Source organism: Athene noctua, chromosome 17, assembly GCF_965140245.1.
Source record: "Athene noctua chromosome 17, bAthNoc1.hap1.1, whole genome shotgun sequence".
Lineage (NCBI taxonomy): Eukaryota > Metazoa > Chordata > Aves > Strigiformes > Strigidae > Athene > Athene noctua.
This window is the reverse complement of record NC_134053.1, coordinates 15,012,816-15,032,950: the sequence shown is the minus strand read 5'-3', so window position 1 is coordinate 15,032,950 and position 20,135 is coordinate 15,012,816. Positions and strand designations below refer to the sequence as shown.

The following is a 20,135-nucleotide window of genomic DNA, read 5'->3' as shown; positions in this document are numbered from 1 at the left end:
CAAACTGCGTTTTCTGCTGAAATTGTTGGTGACAGAAGCAGCTCAGGAGCAGAGAAAATTGTTCCTGCTCAAAGACTGTGTCCTTCGAGCAATCTTGCAGCTGCATCTATGTTGTTACTGAAGTTTGCTCATAAAAACAGAAGGCGTTGGGAGGCAGAAAGGTGAAGAGGGACATAAAACAGATGAATCTAATATGCCAAAGCCACTTTGGTCTTCCATCTGCACGGTGGAAACAATTGCTGGACCGAGACATATGGCCATTACTCTAAAGCCCTAGGGCGAAAGGATCTCGGCACATTCTCTTGTCACTACGACTCAATCTTGGTGCCACCTGGACAGCATCAATTTTAATGCTCAGGCACGGCAGAGGCTGCTGGTGCAGGCGTCCTGCCGCTCCCGCTATCACCCACTGCCGCCTTGTGGGCAAAGCCGCTGAGGACAAGCTTATTGCCATTCTGCTGGTTTCCTTTAAATGAGTATATCGCTATATTCTCCCCCTCCCAGGGCGCACACACAACACACGCTGACAGTCCCAGAAAAGAATAAAGCCGACGCTACCCTCCGAAAAAACAACACCCCCGGACGGCTCTCCACAGCCTCTCCGCAACTCATATCAAGCGCCGTCAACACCTTGAGGTCAAAAACACCAGGAAGAGCAAGTTTTGCAGTGTTGTAATTATAAAACCCTAATTTCACACATTTAGCTAGCCTCCAGTCCCCATGATGAGCTCCAGCTCGGCACAGGATGGCTCAGATTGCAGAAGATCTTTTCCTGACTATTATTTTAAGAGGGAGGTTAATTTGAGGGTTCAGACAAAACAGAGCGAGACACATTTAAACAGCTATTTTGTACCATTTCTGTAAGCACATAAAACCAGGCTACCATCAAAGGGCTATTTCTTAACTAGAATTAAACTGCTTTGCATAAAGCATTATTGGCTGTTTTTTTCTGTCTGCAAAGACCACATTTCAGCCTGCTGCTTTAGAGGAGCGATCAGTGCCTGCACGCACACAGCCCTGCACCAAACCTTTCCCAGGACAGGCTCCTGTGTGCTGCCGACGGGTGCGCCTCCTCCCTAGACATCGCTCCACATCCCACGGGATCAATGTTTTGAACAACCCCGGGGCAACCCCACCGATTCCCCCACAACACCCCGGATGGGATTTCCACCAAGCCACCCCTGCAGAGTTTCACACAGGCACCCAAACCTCATTCACCACACTGCATCAGCTGGCACGATCCAAAGCTTTTCTCCCTAAAAGCAAGCTGGCAGCTAGTTTTGAAGACCAGCAGCAAGCATTAAAAAAAGAGTTTTGTGGGTTTTCCCCCCCCTGCAATTTCAATTTGGTGACGGGAATATTTTAAGCGATTGCTTCTGCTGTTAAGATTTTACACCGCCACTCTGTCATTGTATGCGTACGTTATGGCAGAAATATATATTTAACATTCCTGCCTGCACAGTGCTAAAGTCTCCAACCGTAACACCGCACAGACATCCTCCCCGACTGTGCTGAATTACCTTCATTAAATATATAAATGGAACAGCAGCCACGTTTATTTCAACATACATGATTTCATTCCACACCTCGGTACTTAAAATAACGATCTGCATTCAAGTGGCATCTTTTGACAGCTGAACTCCAACTGTTTTACAGACGTTCAGGACCTCAGCCCTCCTCATCCTTACTCGATAGGCCTCATATCATTAACTACCACATTTCCTGGCCATAAAACACAAAAAAGACCCCCCCAGGCAAGAGGAGGCGAAGAGAGCTGCTGTCCAAGGCTGGCCAGAGAGTCTGGGGGAGAGCCAGGACAGGCTGGCAGTTCCCCATCCCATGCTCTGCCCGTAACATCATTCCCTCATTCTGCACTAAAGTGACACCTGAAGCACAAAGACGACTTTGCAAGCTGTTACGTGCTCCTGAAAACAAAACAAAAAGGCTCTGAGCAAAAAAATCCGCTTTCAGCCTTACGCCAGAGCAGCTGGCACGATGCTATAATAAAGCTCAATCTCGCAATAAAAAGCTGCATCACGATAACCTTAACCCGACCCGCAGGATGGAGCGGGATGTGTCGCTTCAGCATCCTTGATCAGCTGCAGGCATCGCCTCTTGCATCTGCAGCTTTGCGTTCTGCCATTAGCACGATCGCACGGCGGGTTGTTAGATATATTCGGCGAGTCGTTGAAGGAATACGTGGACGAGCTGCTTTATAAACAGGGTAAGTGCTGCAAGGCTGTTATTCTGCAGAGCTGGAATTTATGTTCTTTACTAAGTACAGAGCGCTTACAATTTATCAGCAGAGCGTTTTAAGTAAACAGCACTAAACACTTAAAACTCAGCAGCCAGTGGCTAGAATAGAGTACTTCCAGTACAGGTTATTGGCATCATCTTTTTCTCCAGCAGAGACATCGCATTTGGCATCTATTAACAGGGTTTGCATTATTTATTAACCTGCACCAAGAGTCATTTCCAACTAGCAGGCAACTGGACAATTTATTTCAGTGCACAACCTTTCTGTCAAGTTTCACAACCGCTCCTTTGCTAACAAGTCGATAAACCAGCCGCAAAAACGAGCAGAAGGGTTATGAGAACCTCTTGTCACAGGGTGATAAGGAGGAAGGCCAAGCACTACAAAAAATGGGCACCAGGACACAAGAGAGAGCAACCCTGCACGTAGAGGCTTGAGCAGGGGCTCTACAGAGAAAAGCGATTCCCACCACTGGCATAGGCTGATGCTTTTCTTCCAATGATGTCAAACTGGATTTACACCAGCTATGAGGAAGAGGGAGGGCCAGGGGGGAAAAAGGACATATTTTATCCATTTAAAATTAAGGTTCCTCACACAAGAAGCTCTCCTCAGACAACAGGGATGTGCCCAAACTCCAGGGGACAGAACCTGGCTCTGTCCAGGGCTGGCGGATGGAGAGTTTGCTTCCTTGTCCTCACAAATGCAAACCATCAGAGCTTCAGCTGTCCTTGGGGTCTGGCTGGGGAACAAGGGCACAAACAAGCAACTGGAGCAGATTAAGGCAGTGCTCAGCAGCTCAGCCCAGACACGCTGCCTCCCAGAGCAAACCTATCGCAACAGTCCCTCCATATCCCACACCACCCAACCACTTTGCAAGAGGCACAGTATTGGGTTACAGCACGACCTTGAAGAAATTACTAAACACCTATAAAATATTTTACTGCATCAATTTATCCTTAAATAATGCAGAAAATGGCTTTTCACTGTAGCAGATCATTTCATTAAGCGTTAGTTCTGTGCTAGAGATGAGAAGAGAGCACAGAGCCCCTGTTGGGATGACACGACAGTCTAAAAGACCACACAGAAAAGGGGGACCAAGCCCCAGGAAGAAACGCTCAGCTTCCACTGCGTGATGTTATTTCCATTTAGAAGCAAGCTTTAACAAGAGGATGTGACACCTCTGCACTGGAACAGGGAGGGGGATGGCAGAAGGGAGAGGGCAGGGGCTGAGCAGAACATCCTGCCACTAATGATCTGGGAATCAATAAGTGGGTAGTCTGTGGATGTTCCTCATCCCACCAGGAGATGCCCAAAACACCCACAACAGTTTACAACCGAAACGGAGATAACTTTGAGACTGCAGACCACATTTATTTCTTCTTCTGGACTTGAATGGTAACAGAGTGCCACAGACAATCATTTATTTGGATTAAAGTCCATTTGGAGCAAAGGGAGAATCAAATATGCAATATTCTTCCATTTTTTTAAAAATAAAGTGATGTCAAATACATTCAATTGCCACTTACTGAGCCACAAGACAAGGCTGTAAAAGTTATTTTTATTTACTAATGCTACACGACAACTCGATAATGAGCTTTTAATTAAAATCTATTTCTGTTAACCACCGAGGAGGCCGAAAAGGCGCCCAGGCGTAATGACACAGATGGTGCAGCCAAGCACATTTCGTGGTGTCTGCCCAAGACAGAGACAGAGCAGAGTACATGGGTGAACACGCTGCTGTGGCTCTGGCCAGCCGGCACCAACGCAAGTGGGAGAGGCAGAGGGGACAACCACCGATGACGTCCCAAAGCCTCATCTCACCCCGCAGTTGGGTTTGCACAAATTAAGAGTTATGGGGTCAAACAGCAGCTCGATGCAGGGGAAGAAGTTCCAAGAGGCTGAGAGAAGGATCTTGTTCCTGCAGGACCGCTGGCTTCCCGTGCCAGGAATTCACAAAGATACAACGCTGGACGAAGCCATCTCCGTGCCGCTGTCGCACGGTCAGACTGCAGTAGAGCACACTCCTCCCCGCCCCAGGAAGGGCCACGCAGGGTGGCAATCAGAGTTGAGCCTCACACCTCTGCGGGAGCCCACTGCCAACACACACAGGGTGTTTCAGCACAAGTCTGACCTGCTCAGATGATCTTTTGCACACTGATGCACTCTGAAAACAGACAGCTTACCCCAAGGAAAGCCAAGCTAGGCTTTAAGAAACCAGCGCTGTCAGCCTTAAGAGAGAGGGTTAGCCTTGCTGCAGCAACAGCAAGTTTACCTCTCAATGAAGCAAGGGTAAACCACGTATACTGTCAAATGCCCCTCCCAGCCTTAAGGGCCGTTTGATTTTCTAAGAGTGATGCCTGCCAGCTTCAAGTAGATTGTTTTCAGGGCTGCTTCCCTGTTCAAGCACTTTTAATTTCACAAACCACCTGCTTGAAAGACACTGTCTGTAGAAAGGGTAAAAAAAAAAAAGTATGTATTAAACAGCATCAAAACTAGAGTCTATATACCAAAAGACAAAGATATGCTGTCTCAAATGCCTTCTCTCCTTCCCCTTTCCATCAACACACCTCCTCTGGATGAGCCACAGAGACAGGATTGGCAGCGGTTTTGAACCATCTTTGGAGGGAAGTGGATAACATGGAGTTTCATAACCAGCTTAGAAGAGGCTGCAATGGGACACAGGGGATCCAGGGAGCGTTTCAGATGCAGGGTGCAGGCAGAGAGAAGCCAAAGGGGATCTGTGTTCATAATAAGTCTCATGTGACTTGCGCACAGCCTAAGAGAACGCAGAACTGAATGGCACCAAGCAAGGCATCTCTGAAAAATTAATTCCCAAATGACACTGTTGTGAATCAGCAGAATTTCTGACTTTTTTTGGCATAAACCCCTCCAAGACACAAGTGAGAAAAAGCTCTTACCTGCTGCGTCTTGTATTTAAAGAGAGAACAGCAGCAACGAAACGGCACAAACTCCCGAGCGCTCGCAGAGCCGACAGAGGATCGGGGCAGATGGGCGCGCTAAGGAACCAGAACATTGACTTGACAGCTGGTATCCCAACAATTTACTGAAGATCATTTTGTAGCTGAGGGGGATTATTTCTCTCAGCTTTTTAAAATAGCTGTTACTGCCCACAGATTCGTCTTTTCCAGTTAACTTTCTGCCTGCTTGCAGAAGCTTAGCAGCACCGAGAGAGGTCACAGCCCCTACTAGCATCACTGAGCTGCTGCTAAACGTTTAACCAGGGATGGAAGGGTCTTTATAAAACCCCTTCCTAGTATTCGGCAACGCAGAAGGAAGCCGAGGGCACCCCGCGCCCTGGTTTCCTTCTCTTGCCTTTTCATTTTGGGGACAGAGCTCAAAACTCACCCCTGATTTACTGCACCAGCTCTTACTCAAAAATTTACTTGGTTGCAGATCTTCACCACCAAATCTTCGCTCGCTCCTGTTTCAGAGATGAGCTTTTGCAGCTCAGCTACGTAACTCCCCATGTCTGTTACAGAGAGTAACGTCTGGCTGCACACTACTGAAATTGGATCTCACAAGCAAACAGAAAAGCTTTACAACCAACCTCATCCAACCGGCCCTGCACCGAGTGGGGCACTGTATGAAAACGACCCCTTCCAACCAAGATTATTCTCTGGACAGAGAGGGAGAGCTTAAGCACGGAGCAGTAACAGGATGCATGTTTAGACCAGCTGATACATCAGTCCAAACTTGCCTTGTCTTGCTGCTTGAATGCTTAAGCTGTTTCTCTAGGTTGGCTGTAAAGCTTTTCCATTCATTTTTAACTTAAGACCCACAGAAGCTGCTGTTTGAAAGGATTAAGGTTGGGAAACACCTGGGCAGCTAGCTGCACCTCAGCTCCCTGCAGGAGTTTCAGGTCCGAGATCACAGGCATGGTAGAAAGGGCTGAAGAAAAAACACACCCTTCAGAAAAGGTGCTGTGGCTCCGGAGATGGAGAGCCACTAACCCACCTGACCACTGCAAGAGGAAGAAATGGGCAAAGACATGCACCAGACCAGAAGATAGACTGATGGGTTCTCCTATCAACTAGTGAATGTGATTCTTGGAGGAAAAAAACCGCACATCAGAATGTGTGAGACCAACTTGACAGCAGCCACACCACGCCACCACCACCCCGCTGGAGGGACGAGACAAACGATGCCTCGGAAGGCACAGACTCAAAAAGACCACAGGGTTTTAAGATGTTATGCCTGTATAACAGATAACTGATGACCTCATCCAGAGAGGCACCACCAAAATCAAATTACCTTTGCCACATCAACTACTTTAATTTGGTCTGGGGACACCGTCAGCAAGTTTCACCATCAGGGTGGCAACTGCAGAGGAAACCATCAGGAACGGCAGGCTCCTGGCACCACACTCTGAACTGACACCAAGCCATTAGTGCAAGTACCACACCCTGGCAAGCTCTGCTGTACACTAATGCCACTTAAAATAAGCTTCCTGAATCGGTACCCAAGCAGCATACCGCCTATCACGGCGTTCATCGCAGAAGAACATCAACATTAAATGTCTTTCAACAAGATTTCTCTTGTGCTGCTCTCCAAGCACAGAAAGCTGAAGGACCACATGGACTATTTGAGGGTGTTCTCAGGAAGGTAGGGCAGCTAGGGAGTGCTTTAAGATGGGGATTTTAAGAGCTATGCAAATGTCTATCCTTCCTCAAGATGCTAGCAATTAATTAGGTACCAGGCTCAGACAGCCATGATGGAAGTAACAAAAGGAAGACACTCACTTTGTGCCTTCAAGATCTCCCCAAACAAATTATAAGTCTTTAAAGTGAAACCCCAACTGTGATTATTAAGCTTCATCGTCATGTTAGAAAGATTAAGATGTCATTTCTATGAATTATTTTAGATTTAGGCTCAATTTAGAGACATCATTTGCAGAGTAAACAGATGCAAAGCAGGTTTAATCTCTTCAAATACACAGCTGGGGATTTCTACGGGGCAGATTGAAAAATTAACACAGGAAACTGAGGTCCCTCCAGCTATGAGGGTGTTGGTGGGGTCAGAAGAAGAGGGACTGCTGGGACAGGAGCTGGGGCTCTACAGCTTGCACCAAGTGACCTTCAGTCCAGCCCTGAGAGCCAGCCATCAAGCCAGAGTAGGTTACAGATTCAGATCTCTCAGCTGCTCCACACGCCCTCCGCGGGCCAGGGCAGAGCTCACTAGCCCTAGCTGCTCACCGCACTGCCCAGGCAGCGCTGCCAGGTCTTACACTCCGTGGCCTCTGCCATCTCCAGCTGCTGGGCCAGCCTTGAGGTCTCAGGCCTCTGCTGTCACTTGCCTCGAGGTGAGGACGTGGCCTCTGTCCTGCACAGCGGGGCTGGGAAGTTTAACTCATGACAACACAGAGCACGCCTCGAGAGCTCTGGAATAAAGTTTAAACAAAAAACATCAGTTATATTAATCCCACACAGAAAAGCCTTTACAATAAAGTGCTGACTGCTCAAATGTGTTTACCAGCAATGAGATCAGTACCCATCCAGGAGGCCACTGGTTAAGCTATGCTGAAGACCAGCACATGTAGCATCAGGGTCCCCAGAACAGTCACGGGCACTCCGGACCAATCACTGGCCAGGCATCCACCTTCTGGAGAAGGAAAAGTGGGGAGAAAGCAACACAGCAATGCTGGGAGCACAGAGGTAGAGCACGGAGACAAGCAGTGATGATCTGCAAGAGGGTGGAGGGAGGATGGGGGCTTCTGGAAGCGGATGGGACCAAGGACATGACAAGACGGCACAGCAGGATGACAGAAATCAGCCTGCTCTGCCTAGACTGCAGCCTTGGCACGTGGAGGATGCAGGAGGGAGCAACAATTTCATGCTGCCCCATCCTGTTCTGAACACCCACCTCACAGCTCCAGAGGCTTAAGCAAACCGTGTTCCCCAGATGGCTGCCAAGCAGGCAGGCTGGCTCCCTGGCAAGGCTATCTGGGTGGGCAACCTGGGGTGAAGCCAAGGTGTCTGTGTGGATTAGGCAGAAAAACACTCTTGCACTCCTTCCTCTGCCTGACGGGCTGCTATTCATAGCCGGGTTTGAAGCCCTAGGCAGGGAGCAGGCTCCAGCACCCCAGGTACAAAACAAAACCCAACCCAAGGTACAACCCCAGGACTACCAGCCTCACAGAGGAATTGCTGAACCCCCGGCTCATTCCCTCAGTGAAGCCAGGAGATGCCCATGGCCAAAGACCAGCAACGGCAAAAAGGGAGGGAACAAGCACAGGCAGAAGCCAAGAGGCAGCTGTGGTTCCCCCTGTCCAGCTCAGCAGGGAGCAGCGTGCCCCCAGGAGCAGGCTACCAACGAGACCTCCAACAAGCCATCAGCTCTCTATCCCCCTCAGCACAAGGTTCCACTCACAGGCTGTAAAAACAAATCTCAAGAGCTGCCCAAATCGCACAACAGCAAGACTCCCACCACACTTCCTTCCACTAATCCTCTAAAGAGTGTTCATGCAGCAGAGGTTTCCCCTTGCCCAGCCCCCTGCTCGGGTCAGCAGTCCTCCTTCCCATCCAAAGAAACCCACTGCATCAACGCACACAGATACTCGGACAAACGTCGTGTCACTCTTCTCCCATCTTGCCCTTCCAGGGCCTTGGCAAACCTTTGGACAGGGGCCGGATCCCTTCAGGGAGGAGCAGGTCATCACCTCTCCCACCCCTCTTGACTTTCAGGCAGTGCAGCCGAGACCACCGCGAGCACAAAAGCTCTACTCCTGGCTCCAGGTCTCACCTTGAGCTGCTGTGGTGAGGAACAAGCCAAGTCCTGCCCTGGGCCACCTTCCCGTCCCCTCCCTCACACCAGCCCCTGCAACTCGAGGCTGAAGGGTGTGTCTGACCCGTGTTGGGTTTGCTGCATTTCTGCATAGTCAGCAAACCAAGGAGCTTTCCCCAAAGCTGTGCAACTACAAGACAAAGATGGGGGCAGGGAGCTGGACTGCTTGAATAAAGCTTGAATAAAACTCACACCTCAGGCTGGGCTGCCCTGCGCTTGAATAAAACTCACACCTTGCCTGCACCAAGCATGGTGTGAAACAGCCCCATCACCCACCTGTATCCAACTATTTCCCTCCCTCCCCGCTAAACAATGCCTGAAGTCCCCCATACATCCCTTGTGTGCAAGCTCTGACAAGATACAGGAGACCCAAGCAGGACCATACACGCAGCTCGTGGGTTACTTCCCGCACTCCCAGAAGGGCTTGAGAAGTTTATCTGCAGCAACAAGCTTTTTTGGCAGGAATCTACCAAAAAAGTCATCTGAAGATACACAAGTTGTACAGTCAAACCCCCCTCCCCGAGAGTGTTGCCTGACCACTGCACAAACACCCTGATCCTAACATGAAACAACAAGTGGCTGCACCACTGAAACAAAAAGTTATTTACTTTTCATCATATGTTATTACTGGCAGCCTCGGAAAAACATGCAAGAATGGAGCCAGGCCACTTAAACTCTCCTGGCAGCTTAACGGTGGGAAGCTCACACAACTACTGACTAAAATAAATCCTTAATCCCTGGGAAAGGCAGAAAGTTCTTCAGAGCTGACAACAGATTTCAAGAGCAAGAAAATGTATGAAAACAAACACCCCTTGGCTTATGGGCACTGCAATTCCATCACGGTTTGGATAAGATTTAATAAATATGAAATATTAAAAAGAAAAGTTAAACTGGATAGAGATGGATTTCAATGTTTGTGTGTCCAGTTCCTCTAGATCAGATGAAAACGAAGCAACGACAAACCAGACTCCTGGGGCTTAACAGCAACCGCCCAGGAAAGAACATTTAAGAATAAAAAAATGCCCAAAAAAGGAAAGTATCTATGCAAAACCAGACACGACAGGAGTAGGCACCAGGACACAATCCCCCCAGGATCACTCCTCACACACGGGGCTCAGCTGACAACTCATGGAAGTGTGAAAATGTCATTCGTGTGCGTTTGTTGAGCACTTTGAGTTGGACCCTCGCGGATTCGAGCCTCAACACCTGCGATAGCACAAGCCCCAGGCTCCTCACCACAGGTGGGGGGGGGGGGGCTTTAGCTGTGACAGCAAAATAAAGCTGAATTATAAGGAAAAGAAACCTGAATAATAACAAGAATAAACCTGAATTATAACCAGGAAAAAGCTGAATTGCACACAGAGGTCCCACCCGTGAAGCCCGCCGAGGGTCGCTCCGTGACCGTACACCTCCCACTGGAGGCCGGGGAGCCCGCCCAGCGCAGGCCCGACCCCCCGAGAGCCAGCTCCCGCCTCACCGCCGCCCTCTGCGGGGGCCCCGGGCCCAGTCCCCGCTCCCGCCGGCGGCCCAGTCCCACAGCCGGGCTTAGGCCCGCTGCCGGCCCCGGGGCATCCGCCCCGGGTGGGCGGGAAAGCCGGCGGAAGCCGGCGGGGGTGCGAGGGGCGCGGCCCACCTCAGCGGGGCCCCCCCGGAGCCCCGGCCCGCCCCGCCGCCATGGCCCCGGCCGTCACCTCGCAGCTGAACTCCATCTCGGCGTCCATGGTGGCGATGCGCACCGTGAAGGTCTTGGGCTGCTTCCTCTTCAGCGAGCTGAAGCTCATGCGGGACGCGATGGCCCCGGCCATGGCGGGAGAAGCGCTCAGCGCGGCGGCAGCGCCATGGCGGCGGGGAGGGCCCGGGCCCCCGCCGCTCCGGGCCGCGCCGAGCTGTGCCCGCCCTCGCCGCCTCGCCATTGGCCCCGCACAGGCCTGGTCCCGCCCCCACCGCGCGGGTCGCGCGGCATGGCAGCCAACGGAAAGGCCTGTGATGGAGGAGAGGGAGCGGGAGCGACTGTGATTGGGGAAATCGGACGCCGCTCAAGGCGGGGGGCGGTGCGAGGTGTGTCCACCTCCCAGCACTGTGGGACGGAGTGGGGCGGGGTGGTGGCGCCCCCTGGCGGCAGGCGGAGCGTGCGACACCCCGCGCCGTGACGTGCTGGAGGGCAACAGGCGCATGCGTGGAATGGGGGAGGATGGGCACTAGGACCCGGCAGGGGCCGAATGCCCGGGACCCCCGCACGCTGCCTGGACTGGGCGGCCCCGCGGTGCCGCGGGTGTCCCCGGTCCGGGGGTGTCCACGATCCGCGGGTGTCCCCGGTCCGGGGGTGTTCACGATCCGCGGGTGTCCCCGGTCCGAGGGGTGTCCACGGTCCGCGGGTGTCCCCGGTCCGAGGGGTGTCCACGGTCCGCGGGTGTCCCCGGTCCGGGGGTGTCCACGATCCGCGGGTGTCCCCGGTCCGAGGGGTGTCGACGATCCGCGGGTGTCCTCGGTCCGGGGGTGTCCACGATCCGCGGGTGTCCCCGGTCCGGGGGGTGTCCACGATCCGCGGGTGTCCCCGGTTCGGGGGTGTCCACGATCCGCGGGTGTCCCGCAGGACGGGCTGTCGCCGGGGGACGCGGGGACGCGGTGCTGCCCCCCCCGCGGCAGCGCCCTCCCGGACTCCCGCGGGGGGCAGTGCGGGGTACCCGTGCGGGGGGACCCAGGCGGTCTCGGGGGGAGCCGGGCGTCGGGGCTCGTCCCGCCCCCGGCGGGCGCCGCCCAGTCCCGGCCCCGGGGCGGGTGGCGGCAGAGGCTGGGAGCAGCGCGGGGAGAGCGGGACAACGGGACTGGGAGCAGAGCTGGGACAACGGGACTGGGACCAGTTCCGGGACAACGGGACTGGGACCAGTGCTGGGACAACGGGGCTGGGACCAGTACCGAGACAACGGAACTGGGAGTAGCACTGGGATAACGGGACTGGAACCAGCGCTGGGATAGCGGGATAGAACTGGAACCCGGGTAACAGGACTGGGACCGGGGGGGCGGGACCAGCACTGGGAGGGTGTTATGGGACTGGGACTGGAACTAGCGCTGGGTAATGGGACGGGACTGGGAACAGAACGAGCAATAATGGAGCTGGGACCAGGGGATGGGGACCGGCACTGGGATGATGGGATGGAGACTGGGACCGGTACCAGGGTAAAAGGACAGGACTGGGACTCAGGTCAGCGTGGGGATAACGGTATGGGACGGGGACCAGCACTGGGATAACGGGACCGGAACTGGGACCAGTACTGGGATAACAGAACGGGACTGGGACCAGCATTGGGATAATGGGACAGGGACTGGGACCAGCACCAGGATGACAAGTTGGGACTGGCACCAGCACCGGGATGACAGGATAACGGAACAGTGACCAGCACTGGCATAACGGGATGGGAACTGGGACCAGCTCAGTGTTACTGGAAGGGAAACTGGGACCAGCACAGAGCAAGGGACGGCAGGAGCAGGCGGGGGAGGGGGACCAGCGGGAGGCGAGAAACCCCCCCGGCCCTCCCCAGCTGGCCGGGGAGCAGCCCCCGCCCCGCCGGCCACAGCGGCCCGAGCGCCCCCGCAGAGGGAAGAACGGGGCCTCTGTCCCCGCGGGGACAATGGGGACATTGATGCCCCCCCCGTCCCTGCAGGACCCCCATGGCAGACGGTGACGAGCCCCCCCGCTGCGCCCTCGCCCCCGCTGGCACCAGTGGCCCGGGCACCCAGGTGGGCATGGGGAGGGTGAGGGGCATGGGGGGGCGTGAAGGGGTAGGGGGGGCTGGGGGGGGGAATTTGGGGGGGACATGGAGGCCCAAGAGAGCCCACGGTCACCGAAGAGGCATGGGGAGCCATGGGGGCTGGGGGCGGTATGGGGTGCCTATGGAGGGGCATGGGGGCTCAAGGGCTGGGGGGGTCATGGGGAGCTACGGGGGGGCCATGGGCGCGGGGGGGATCATGGGAAGTTATGGGAGAGCTATGGGGGCTGGGGGGTGTCATGGGAAGCTATGGGGGGGCAAGGGGCGCCGTGAGGGACACAAGGTAGCTCAGGGGATCGGGGGGGGGGGCCTTGGGAGCTATGGCGGGGTTTGGGGGGGCCCAAGCGACCCCAGGGGTCCATGGGGACCTATAGGGCACAAGAGGACAAGGGGGGGCATGGGGGGCCCAGGGGAGCCCTGGTGAGCTGAGCGGGGGGGCTGTCATCGTGGGATGTACAGGTGAATTGGGGTAGGGGGGTTGGTAGGGACCCTGGAACCCCAAGGAGGGAGGTCGGGGGGGGCCCTTCGGAGCCCCTGCTCTGGTTGAAGCCCCTGCCCAGCCCTGCCGGCCGGTGCCGCGGGTCCACGCCTTCGGGAAGGGGGGGCAGGCGCTGCGCAGGGACCCCCGCACCCCCCCCGCCCTGCGGGGCTGGCTACACAAGCAGGTGAGGAGGGGGGGGCATGGGGCTGGGGGGCTGGGGGGAGACCAGGGGGGTGCATGGGGGTTGAGGGGGTCTGAGGTGGGGGGGGGTATGGGGTTTGGGGGGGTCTGGAGTGGTGGGGGCTGCTGCGGGGTTTATAGGGTTTGAGGGGTTTGGGGGGGCTGGAGTGAGGGGTCTGGAGTGGGAGGGGTATGGGGTCGGTATGGGGTATCAGAGAGAGTTGGGGGGTCTGGGGTGTTGGAGGGTCCTGGGGGGGGTTATGGAGTTTGGGGTGGGTTGTGGGGAGTCCTTGGGGGGTTACGAGTTTGGGGGGATCAGAGATGGTTGGGGTGGTCTGGGGTGATGTGGGGTGGTGGTGGAGTTATGGGGTTTTGGGGATCAGAAAGAGTTGGGGGCTCTGGGGTGTTGGAGGGTCCTGGGGGGGGGGGTATGAGTTTTGGGGAATTCAAGAGGGTTGGGGGGATCTGAGCTGGGGTGGTAGGGGTGTTATGGGGTTGGGGGGGGGACTAAGATGGCAGGGGGTGCCAGAGGGGTTATGGCCTGTGGGGGACCAGAACGGTTGGAGGATCTGGGGCAGCAGGGGGTCCTGGGGGGATGATGAACTGGGGGGGGGCTCAACTCCGTCCCCCTCCCGCAGGACAGCTCGGGGCTGCGGCTCTGGAAGCGCCGCTGGTTTGTGCTGGTCGATCTCTGCCTCTACTACTACCGGGGTGAGGGGGGCTGGGGGGGGCAGGACAGTCTGGGGGCATGGGGACCCTGGGGTGAGGGGGGACTTGGGTGACCTGGAGTCCCTGGGGGGTCAGGGGTCCCGGAGTGATCAGGGGTCCCTGGGGTGGTTGGGGGTCCCTGGGAGGCTGAAGAGGTCACTGGGGGGGGTCTGAGTTCTGGGGGACCCCAGAAAGTTTGGGGGCAGCCAGGGGACTCAGAGGAGGTCCCCAGCTTCCTTCCAATGGCACTGGGGGTCTTGGGGTGTCGATGGGGTTCCTGGGGGTTCCCCTCCCCTGAGACCTCTCTGCCCTCCAGACAGCAGCGAGCAGCGAGTGCGGGGCGGCCTCCCCCTGCCCGGCTACGAGATCCGTGTCTTGCCCCCCGCCCCCCGTGCCCCCCAATACCTCTTCACGGTCAGTCCCAGCCCCCTGGGTCCCTGGATCCGGGAGTGCTCTGGGTGGGGGCGACAAGGCCTGGATGCCTGTGTCCTCTCCACCATGGGCCCCCCTCCCCCAGGCCGAGCACCCCGGGATGCGAACTTACTGCCTGGGGGCTGAGACCCCTGAGGAGCTGAACGCCTGGGTCTGCGCCCTGCGCCAGGGGGCATCCCCCCTGCCCAGGTGAGCGGGGCACCGGGGGGCACCGGGAGGCACCAGGGGGAACTGGGGGACACCGGGGACCACGGGACCCCTAGGTCCATGGAGGAGCATGGGGACTTGGGGCAGGGGGATGGAGTTGGGGGAGGTTTGGGGGATCCTGGGGGCAGGGGGTGGTTGGGAGCTTTAAAGGCGGTCACAGAGGGTTTGGGGAGGCATCTGGGGGGCAGTTAACCCTTTAACCCCTGTTTTCTCCCCCTCCCCTTCCAGCTCCCCCCACTCCCTCTCCCTGCAGATGCCCCAGGAATCCCGGAGTGCGAGTTCCCCCTCACCCCCATTGCCCACCCACCCCCCTGACTGGTGCTCCCTGCGCCCCCCGAGTGAGGAGCTGGGGGGCACCCCCATGCCCCCTCCTCATCGCCCCCCAGTCCCTCCACTGCCCTCCAGCAAGGTGAGCTCCCTGGGGGGATGCTGCGGGACAACCCCTTCAACTAACCTTTCCCCCCAGGTTGACCTCCAAACCAACCTCCTCCCCCCTATCCTGTGACATGTGGGGACTGGGGGTGGTTGAAGTAGGGACCCCCAAATCCCCCTCCTAGCCCCAGGTTCCCCCTAAGCTCTTCTGATACCCTCTGTCCTGGGGTCCCATGGGTGCCGGGGTGTCTCATTGGTGCTGGTGGGTGCCACAGTGCCCCCAGGAGCAGCATCTGAGGGGTCTGGCCAGGATGGCATCCCCCTTCCCCGGGGACCCCCACGCCCCACCATGGGGGATCATGGGAGTCCCAATATTCCCACAGCAGAACCTGGGGGACCCCAAGCACCCCAGGGCTGGGCAGGGATCTAACTTCTGCAGGGACCCCAACTCCCAGCCCCTCCAGTGACCCCCCAGCACTGGGGACCTCGCCCTGTTCCCGATCCCCGGGCTGTGCCCAGCACTGGCTGTGGGTGCTAGAGCAGGACAAGGGGGCTATGGGCCACCCTGACCCACAGCCGGCACCGCAGCACCCCTGGGACCTGAAATGGGGGGCAGGGGGCAGGTACTGGGGTTATTGTGCGTTGGGGAGGGGCTATAGGTCAGGCTGGGGGGGCTGTGGGGTGGGGGGGTTATGGATCAGAGTAAGAGGGGCCGTGGGTCTGTGGGGGCTGTGGGGTGGGAGAGGGTTATGGGGCTGCGGGGGGGGGCGGTGCTATGGGGCCAGAGGGGCTACAGGGGGAAGCCATGGAGCAGGACGGATCAGCGGGCGCCCCGTGACCTCACCGCGGGCGCCCCCACGCCAGGAGGAGGCCCCGGGCCGGGGGAGGCCCTGCGGGGCGGAGGACACGCAGGGGGGGCGGTGGCGGGGGCCCCCCGCGGGCGGCGCCGTTCCCGCAGCAGGTTGGTCCCGGCCCCGCCCCGAGCCCCCGGCGACCCCGCCCGCGGGCCCCGCGGCTCCGCCCCGCCTTGACCCCGCCTCCCCCAGGGAGGAGCCCGAGGGAGCTCCGCCCCCCCGGAGCAGAGACCAACCAGCGGCCGCGCCCTCTGGCCGGCAGGGGGCTGGATGCGGCGGAGCAAGACACCGAGGCCAATCAGACGGTGCTCTCTCCAGACGGCTCTTCTGATTGGCTGCTGGCAGCCGAAGGCTCGGATGGGGCCCCGCCCTCGTCCGGCACCGCCTCCCCGCCGGCAGCCAATGAGACCTCGCCCTGGCCTCGGGTGGGGGCGAGTGGGCGGGGCTCGGAGCGAGAAGGTGTGGCCGGCCGCGGGGCGCGGCGGCCAATCAGAATCACCCTCCTCCAGGCCAGCTTCTGAGGGAAGGGCGGCGCGCCCCGCCCCGGGGGGCGTGGTCGGACAGAGGGGGCGGGGTTTATCTAGCCACGCCCCCTCTAGGCTCCGCCCCGCTGCGGGGGAAGATGGCGGCGGCGCGGGCGAGCGGGATCGTGGCGCTGCGGCGGCTGCGGCGGGGCGGCGGCGGCGGGGCCCCCGGTGGAGCGCGGTGAGCGGGGCTGGGCCGGGCCCCCCCGTCCCCGGCTACTCTCGGCTCGACCCCCGCCCCCATCCCCCTCCTCGAGCCCCGCTTGTCCCCTCAGACCCCGCGTCCCTCCTCCCGGTTCCCGTCAGCGGGGGCCGCTCCCGGCGGGCGGGCGTCGGGCCCTGGCGCGGTGCCGGCGGGCGCGGGCCCCGCTGTTAATGCCTCACCAGGTGGGGCAAAGGTCCAGCCAGCGGCGCGGCCCGGGGGCGGGGGACTGGGTGGAGGGGCCCTGCCCACCCCGCGCCTCCCTGTGGAGGGTCCCGCCGCATCCCCCACCCCAGAGCCCACCTGGGGGGCACCGGCGAGGCGGGGCCGGTGCCATGGGGCAGCGGGTCTGCCCCACCGCGGAGGGCTCACCGCCGGCTGGAGCAGCTCCTGGGGCTGAGTGTGATCCCTTGGGGCGCCGGTGGGGGCTGCCCCCCTCGTCCCCTCGGGGCCAGCCTGGTGTCCCAGCTGCCGTCGGGGCAGCGTGGGCTAAAAGCCCCCCCGCCGCTGAGGTGGGGAGAGCTGTGCCCTTCATTTTTACTACCTACCCCGACAAAAATGAGCCGGGCACTGCCGTGCCTTGGCTCCCCCTGAGATGGAACTGAATGAAACCCCCCCAAGATGGACGGTGCTCCCCGGCAGCCAGACGATGCAGGCAGCTGCCTGCAGAGCCAAGAAGGCAGGATCAGCAGCGTGGCCTTTGGGTCCCATTTTGACCTCCAGCCGGTCCATTCCCAGGCAGAGCTGCCAGTGTTTCCCCCAGCGAAGGGGGTGCTGGCGGGTGCCCCCCCCGGCGCTGACCCGCTGTCTCGCAGGGGGTACTCGAGGGACGCTGAAGGCAGCTGGTTCCGCTCCCTCTTTGTGCACAAAGTGGACCCCCGCAAGGACGCCCATTCCAACCTCCTCTCCAAGAAGGAGACCAGCAACCTCTACAAGATCCAGTGTGAGTGGGGCTGGGGGGTGAACGCAGACAAGGGTGCACCCTTCTGTGCTGGCCCCTCCTCACCCATGGGGACCCCCACCTGGCTGTTCTGCCTTGGCCCCCGCCGCCAGGTCCCTGGCAGCCCCTCTCTCCTTTCCCCGTAGTCCACAACGTGAAGCCGGAGTGCCTGGACGCCTACAACAGCCTGACGTGAGCCCTGCTGTGTGTTGGGGGGAGCACTGCCCGGCATCCCAGCAGGGTGTTGGGGTGCCACTCTGGAGCAAAGAGGGTGGAGGGGGCTTGTGTGGAGCACCTTGAGACCCTGGGTGGGTCTGTGCCCCTGCTCCTTGCCTCAGTTTACCTCCCTGTGAAGTGGGTGCACCCCCAGGGCAACTTGGGGTTCTATTAGGGCAGACCTGTCCATGCACAGACCCCTCAGCTGGGAGGTCAAATGGGTGTATTTTGGAGTGGTTTTGCCCTCCCCATCTGCTCCCCCTGTGCCCCTGCAGAGAGGAGGTGCTGCCCAAGCTCCACTCGGATGCCGACTATCCCTGTGACCTGGTGGGGAATTGGAACACGTGGTATGGCGAGCAGGACCAGGCAGGTGAGAGCAGGCAGTGGCTCCCGGTGCCCACACTGCTGGAGGGGTGAAGAGCAAACGTAGAGCCCTCGGCTTGTGCTGGGGGCTGGCTGTCATGCAGGGGGAGAGGGGTGGGAGCTGCCAGGTGGGCTCTTGGGGCGCTGCCCTCCCTCCCCAGCCCTGTGCTGTCCTTCCAGTGCACCTCTGGCGCTTCTCGGGCGGGTACCCAGCGCTCATGGACTGCATGAACAAGCTCAAGCAGAATAAGGTATCGCTGTGATCTGGGCGAGCTGCCTGAGCTCTGCTCCTCACCTCTGCCTGACACCCCCTCGGCCTGGGTCGTGCTCACCCCCACCCCAAAACCCCCTGTCTGGGGCTGTCCCCAGGAGTACCTGGATTTCCGCAAGGAGAGGAGCCGCATGCTGCTGTCCCGCAGGAACCAGCTGCTCCTGGAGTTCAGCTTCTGGAACGAGCCCCTGCCCCGCCAGGGACCCAACATCTACGAGCTGAGGACCTACAAGCTGAAGGTGAGCGGCCGTGGGGGGCCAGCCCACGCCTTGGGGCGGCCTTTGGACCCATATACCCCTGGGGTGCGGGTCCTGCCTGATGTTTCGGAGGGCAGCCTTCTCCAAATTCCTCGGTGAGGAGACCCCAAGCAGGGGGAACAGGCGGGATCTGGCTGCTCACTCTGTTTTATTTTCTCCTCAATTTCCAGCCAGGGACCATGATTGAATGGGGCAATAACTGGTAAGCGACTGTTTTCCTGGTACAGGGGTAGCCAAGATGGGAAAAGGTCCCCTTGGAGCAGGGTGGGGCCCCTTGGGCAGTTACCCCCTGCCCCGTTTCTCCTGCTGTGCGCCAGGGCTCGGGCCATTAAGTACCGGCAGGAGAACCAGGAGGCGGTCGGCGGGTTCTTCTCCCAGATCGGGGAGCTGTATGTTGTGCACCACCTCTGGGGTAAGCGGGCTCCCCGCTGCCCATGTCCCCCCTCCTGGGGCACCCCCACATTGGGGCTGTGCTGGGGGGGGTCCCTGGGTGCCAGTTCCACCCCCTCCCCGCAGCCTACAAGGACCTGCAGTCCCGGGAGGAGACGAGGAACGCGGCCTGGAGGAAGAGGGGCTGGGATGAGAATGTGTACTACACGGGTGAGCGGGACCCCCTGCCCACACCGGGGACCCCTTGCATGCTGGGGACCCCCTGCCCGCACCGGGGACCCCCTGCCCTCACCTCTCTCTCATTTCCTTTTCCAGTCCCGCTGATCCGGACCATGGAGTCACGGATAATGATTCCCCTGAAGATCTCGCCCCTGCAGTGAGCGGGGCTCTGCGCTGGGGTGTCTGCCTGCACCCGGAGGGGCTCGCTCCCTGCCTGCGTTCCCTGCCTGCACCCCGGCCCTGCTGGGGAAGGGCTGTGGGGGGAGGGGAGGTGTCTCTGTGCCCCCACAGCTCCTGGCTCTCCCCCACACCCTGTTTTGGGGTGCCCTGTGAGGGATGAGAGCGGTGAGGGGTTTGCGGCTGGGGAGGGGAAGGGCGGGAGCCCCACAACCTGCGGCAGGGGCCAGCACTGCCCGGGGGGCTTGGGCAGGCTGCAGAGATTGGGGGGGGGGTGTCCTTAATTATTCCTGATGGTCCCCTGGGTGCCTTTCCTGCCGGGAGCCAGCCTGGATGCAGTACATCGACAATTAAATATTTGATATGCCAAGGCCTGGCCCTCTGTGGGGACAGGGTGGGGCGGGGGGTGCTCGCCCCCATGCAGCATGGGGACCCCCAACCTTTCCTCACCTGGGGGGGGGACACCCTGCCCTGTGCCGTGGGTGCCCCCTGCACCCATCGGTGCCTTGATGCACTGGGG

General features: G+C 58.9%; 3 protein-coding genes across 8 annotated transcripts in view; 2 read left to right on the top strand and 1 right to left on the bottom strand.

The window, feature by feature from the left end:
* Positions 1–10,940, bottom strand: part of NF2 (NF2, moesin-ezrin-radixin like (MERLIN) tumor suppressor) — a 48,934-nt gene extending 37,994 nt beyond the window's left edge. For all 5 annotated transcript variants that reach the window (XM_074920888.1, XM_074920887.1, XM_074920886.1 and 2 more), the window contains exon 1: positions 10,747–10,940. In XM_074920888.1, the coding sequence (XP_074776989.1) occupies positions 10,747–10,860 (114 nt within the window). In that variant the 5' untranslated portion in view covers positions 10,861–10,940. The remainder of the gene's footprint in view (positions 1–10,746) is intronic.
* A 933-nt stretch (positions 10,941–11,873) lies between these two features.
* On the top strand, positions 11,874–16,667 carry LOC141967306 (uncharacterized). The gene is made up of 9 exons (XM_074920959.1): positions 11,874–12,052; positions 12,718–12,793; positions 13,308–13,487; positions 14,122–14,194; positions 14,508–14,605; positions 14,709–14,812; positions 15,059–15,239; positions 16,067–16,163; positions 16,249–16,667. The coding sequence occupies exons 2-9, from the start codon at positions 12,725–12,727 to the stop codon at positions 16,575–16,577; spliced, it is 1,131 nt and encodes a 376-aa protein (XP_074777060.1). The 5' UTR covers positions 11,874–12,052; positions 12,718–12,724; the 3' UTR covers positions 16,578–16,667.
* NIPSNAP1 (nipsnap homolog 1) lies at positions 16,597–19,839 on the top strand. 2 transcript variants are annotated; one of them, XM_074920961.1, is made up of 10 exons: positions 16,597–16,761; positions 17,598–17,725; positions 17,869–17,914; positions 18,214–18,308; positions 18,482–18,552; positions 18,671–18,811; positions 19,000–19,031; positions 19,147–19,241; positions 19,346–19,429; positions 19,535–19,839. In XM_074920961.1, the coding sequence occupies exons 1-10, from the start codon at positions 16,679–16,681 to the stop codon at positions 19,597–19,599; spliced, it is 840 nt and encodes a 279-aa protein (XP_074777062.1). In that variant the 5' UTR covers positions 16,597–16,678; the 3' UTR covers positions 19,600–19,839. The 2 variants fall into 2 exon arrangements, with proteins under 2 accessions (XP_074777062.1, XP_074777061.1); XM_074920960.1 differs by lacking the exon at positions 16,597–16,761 and having other exon boundaries at positions 16,782–17,725.
* Positions 19,840–20,135: the final 296 nt, after the last annotated feature.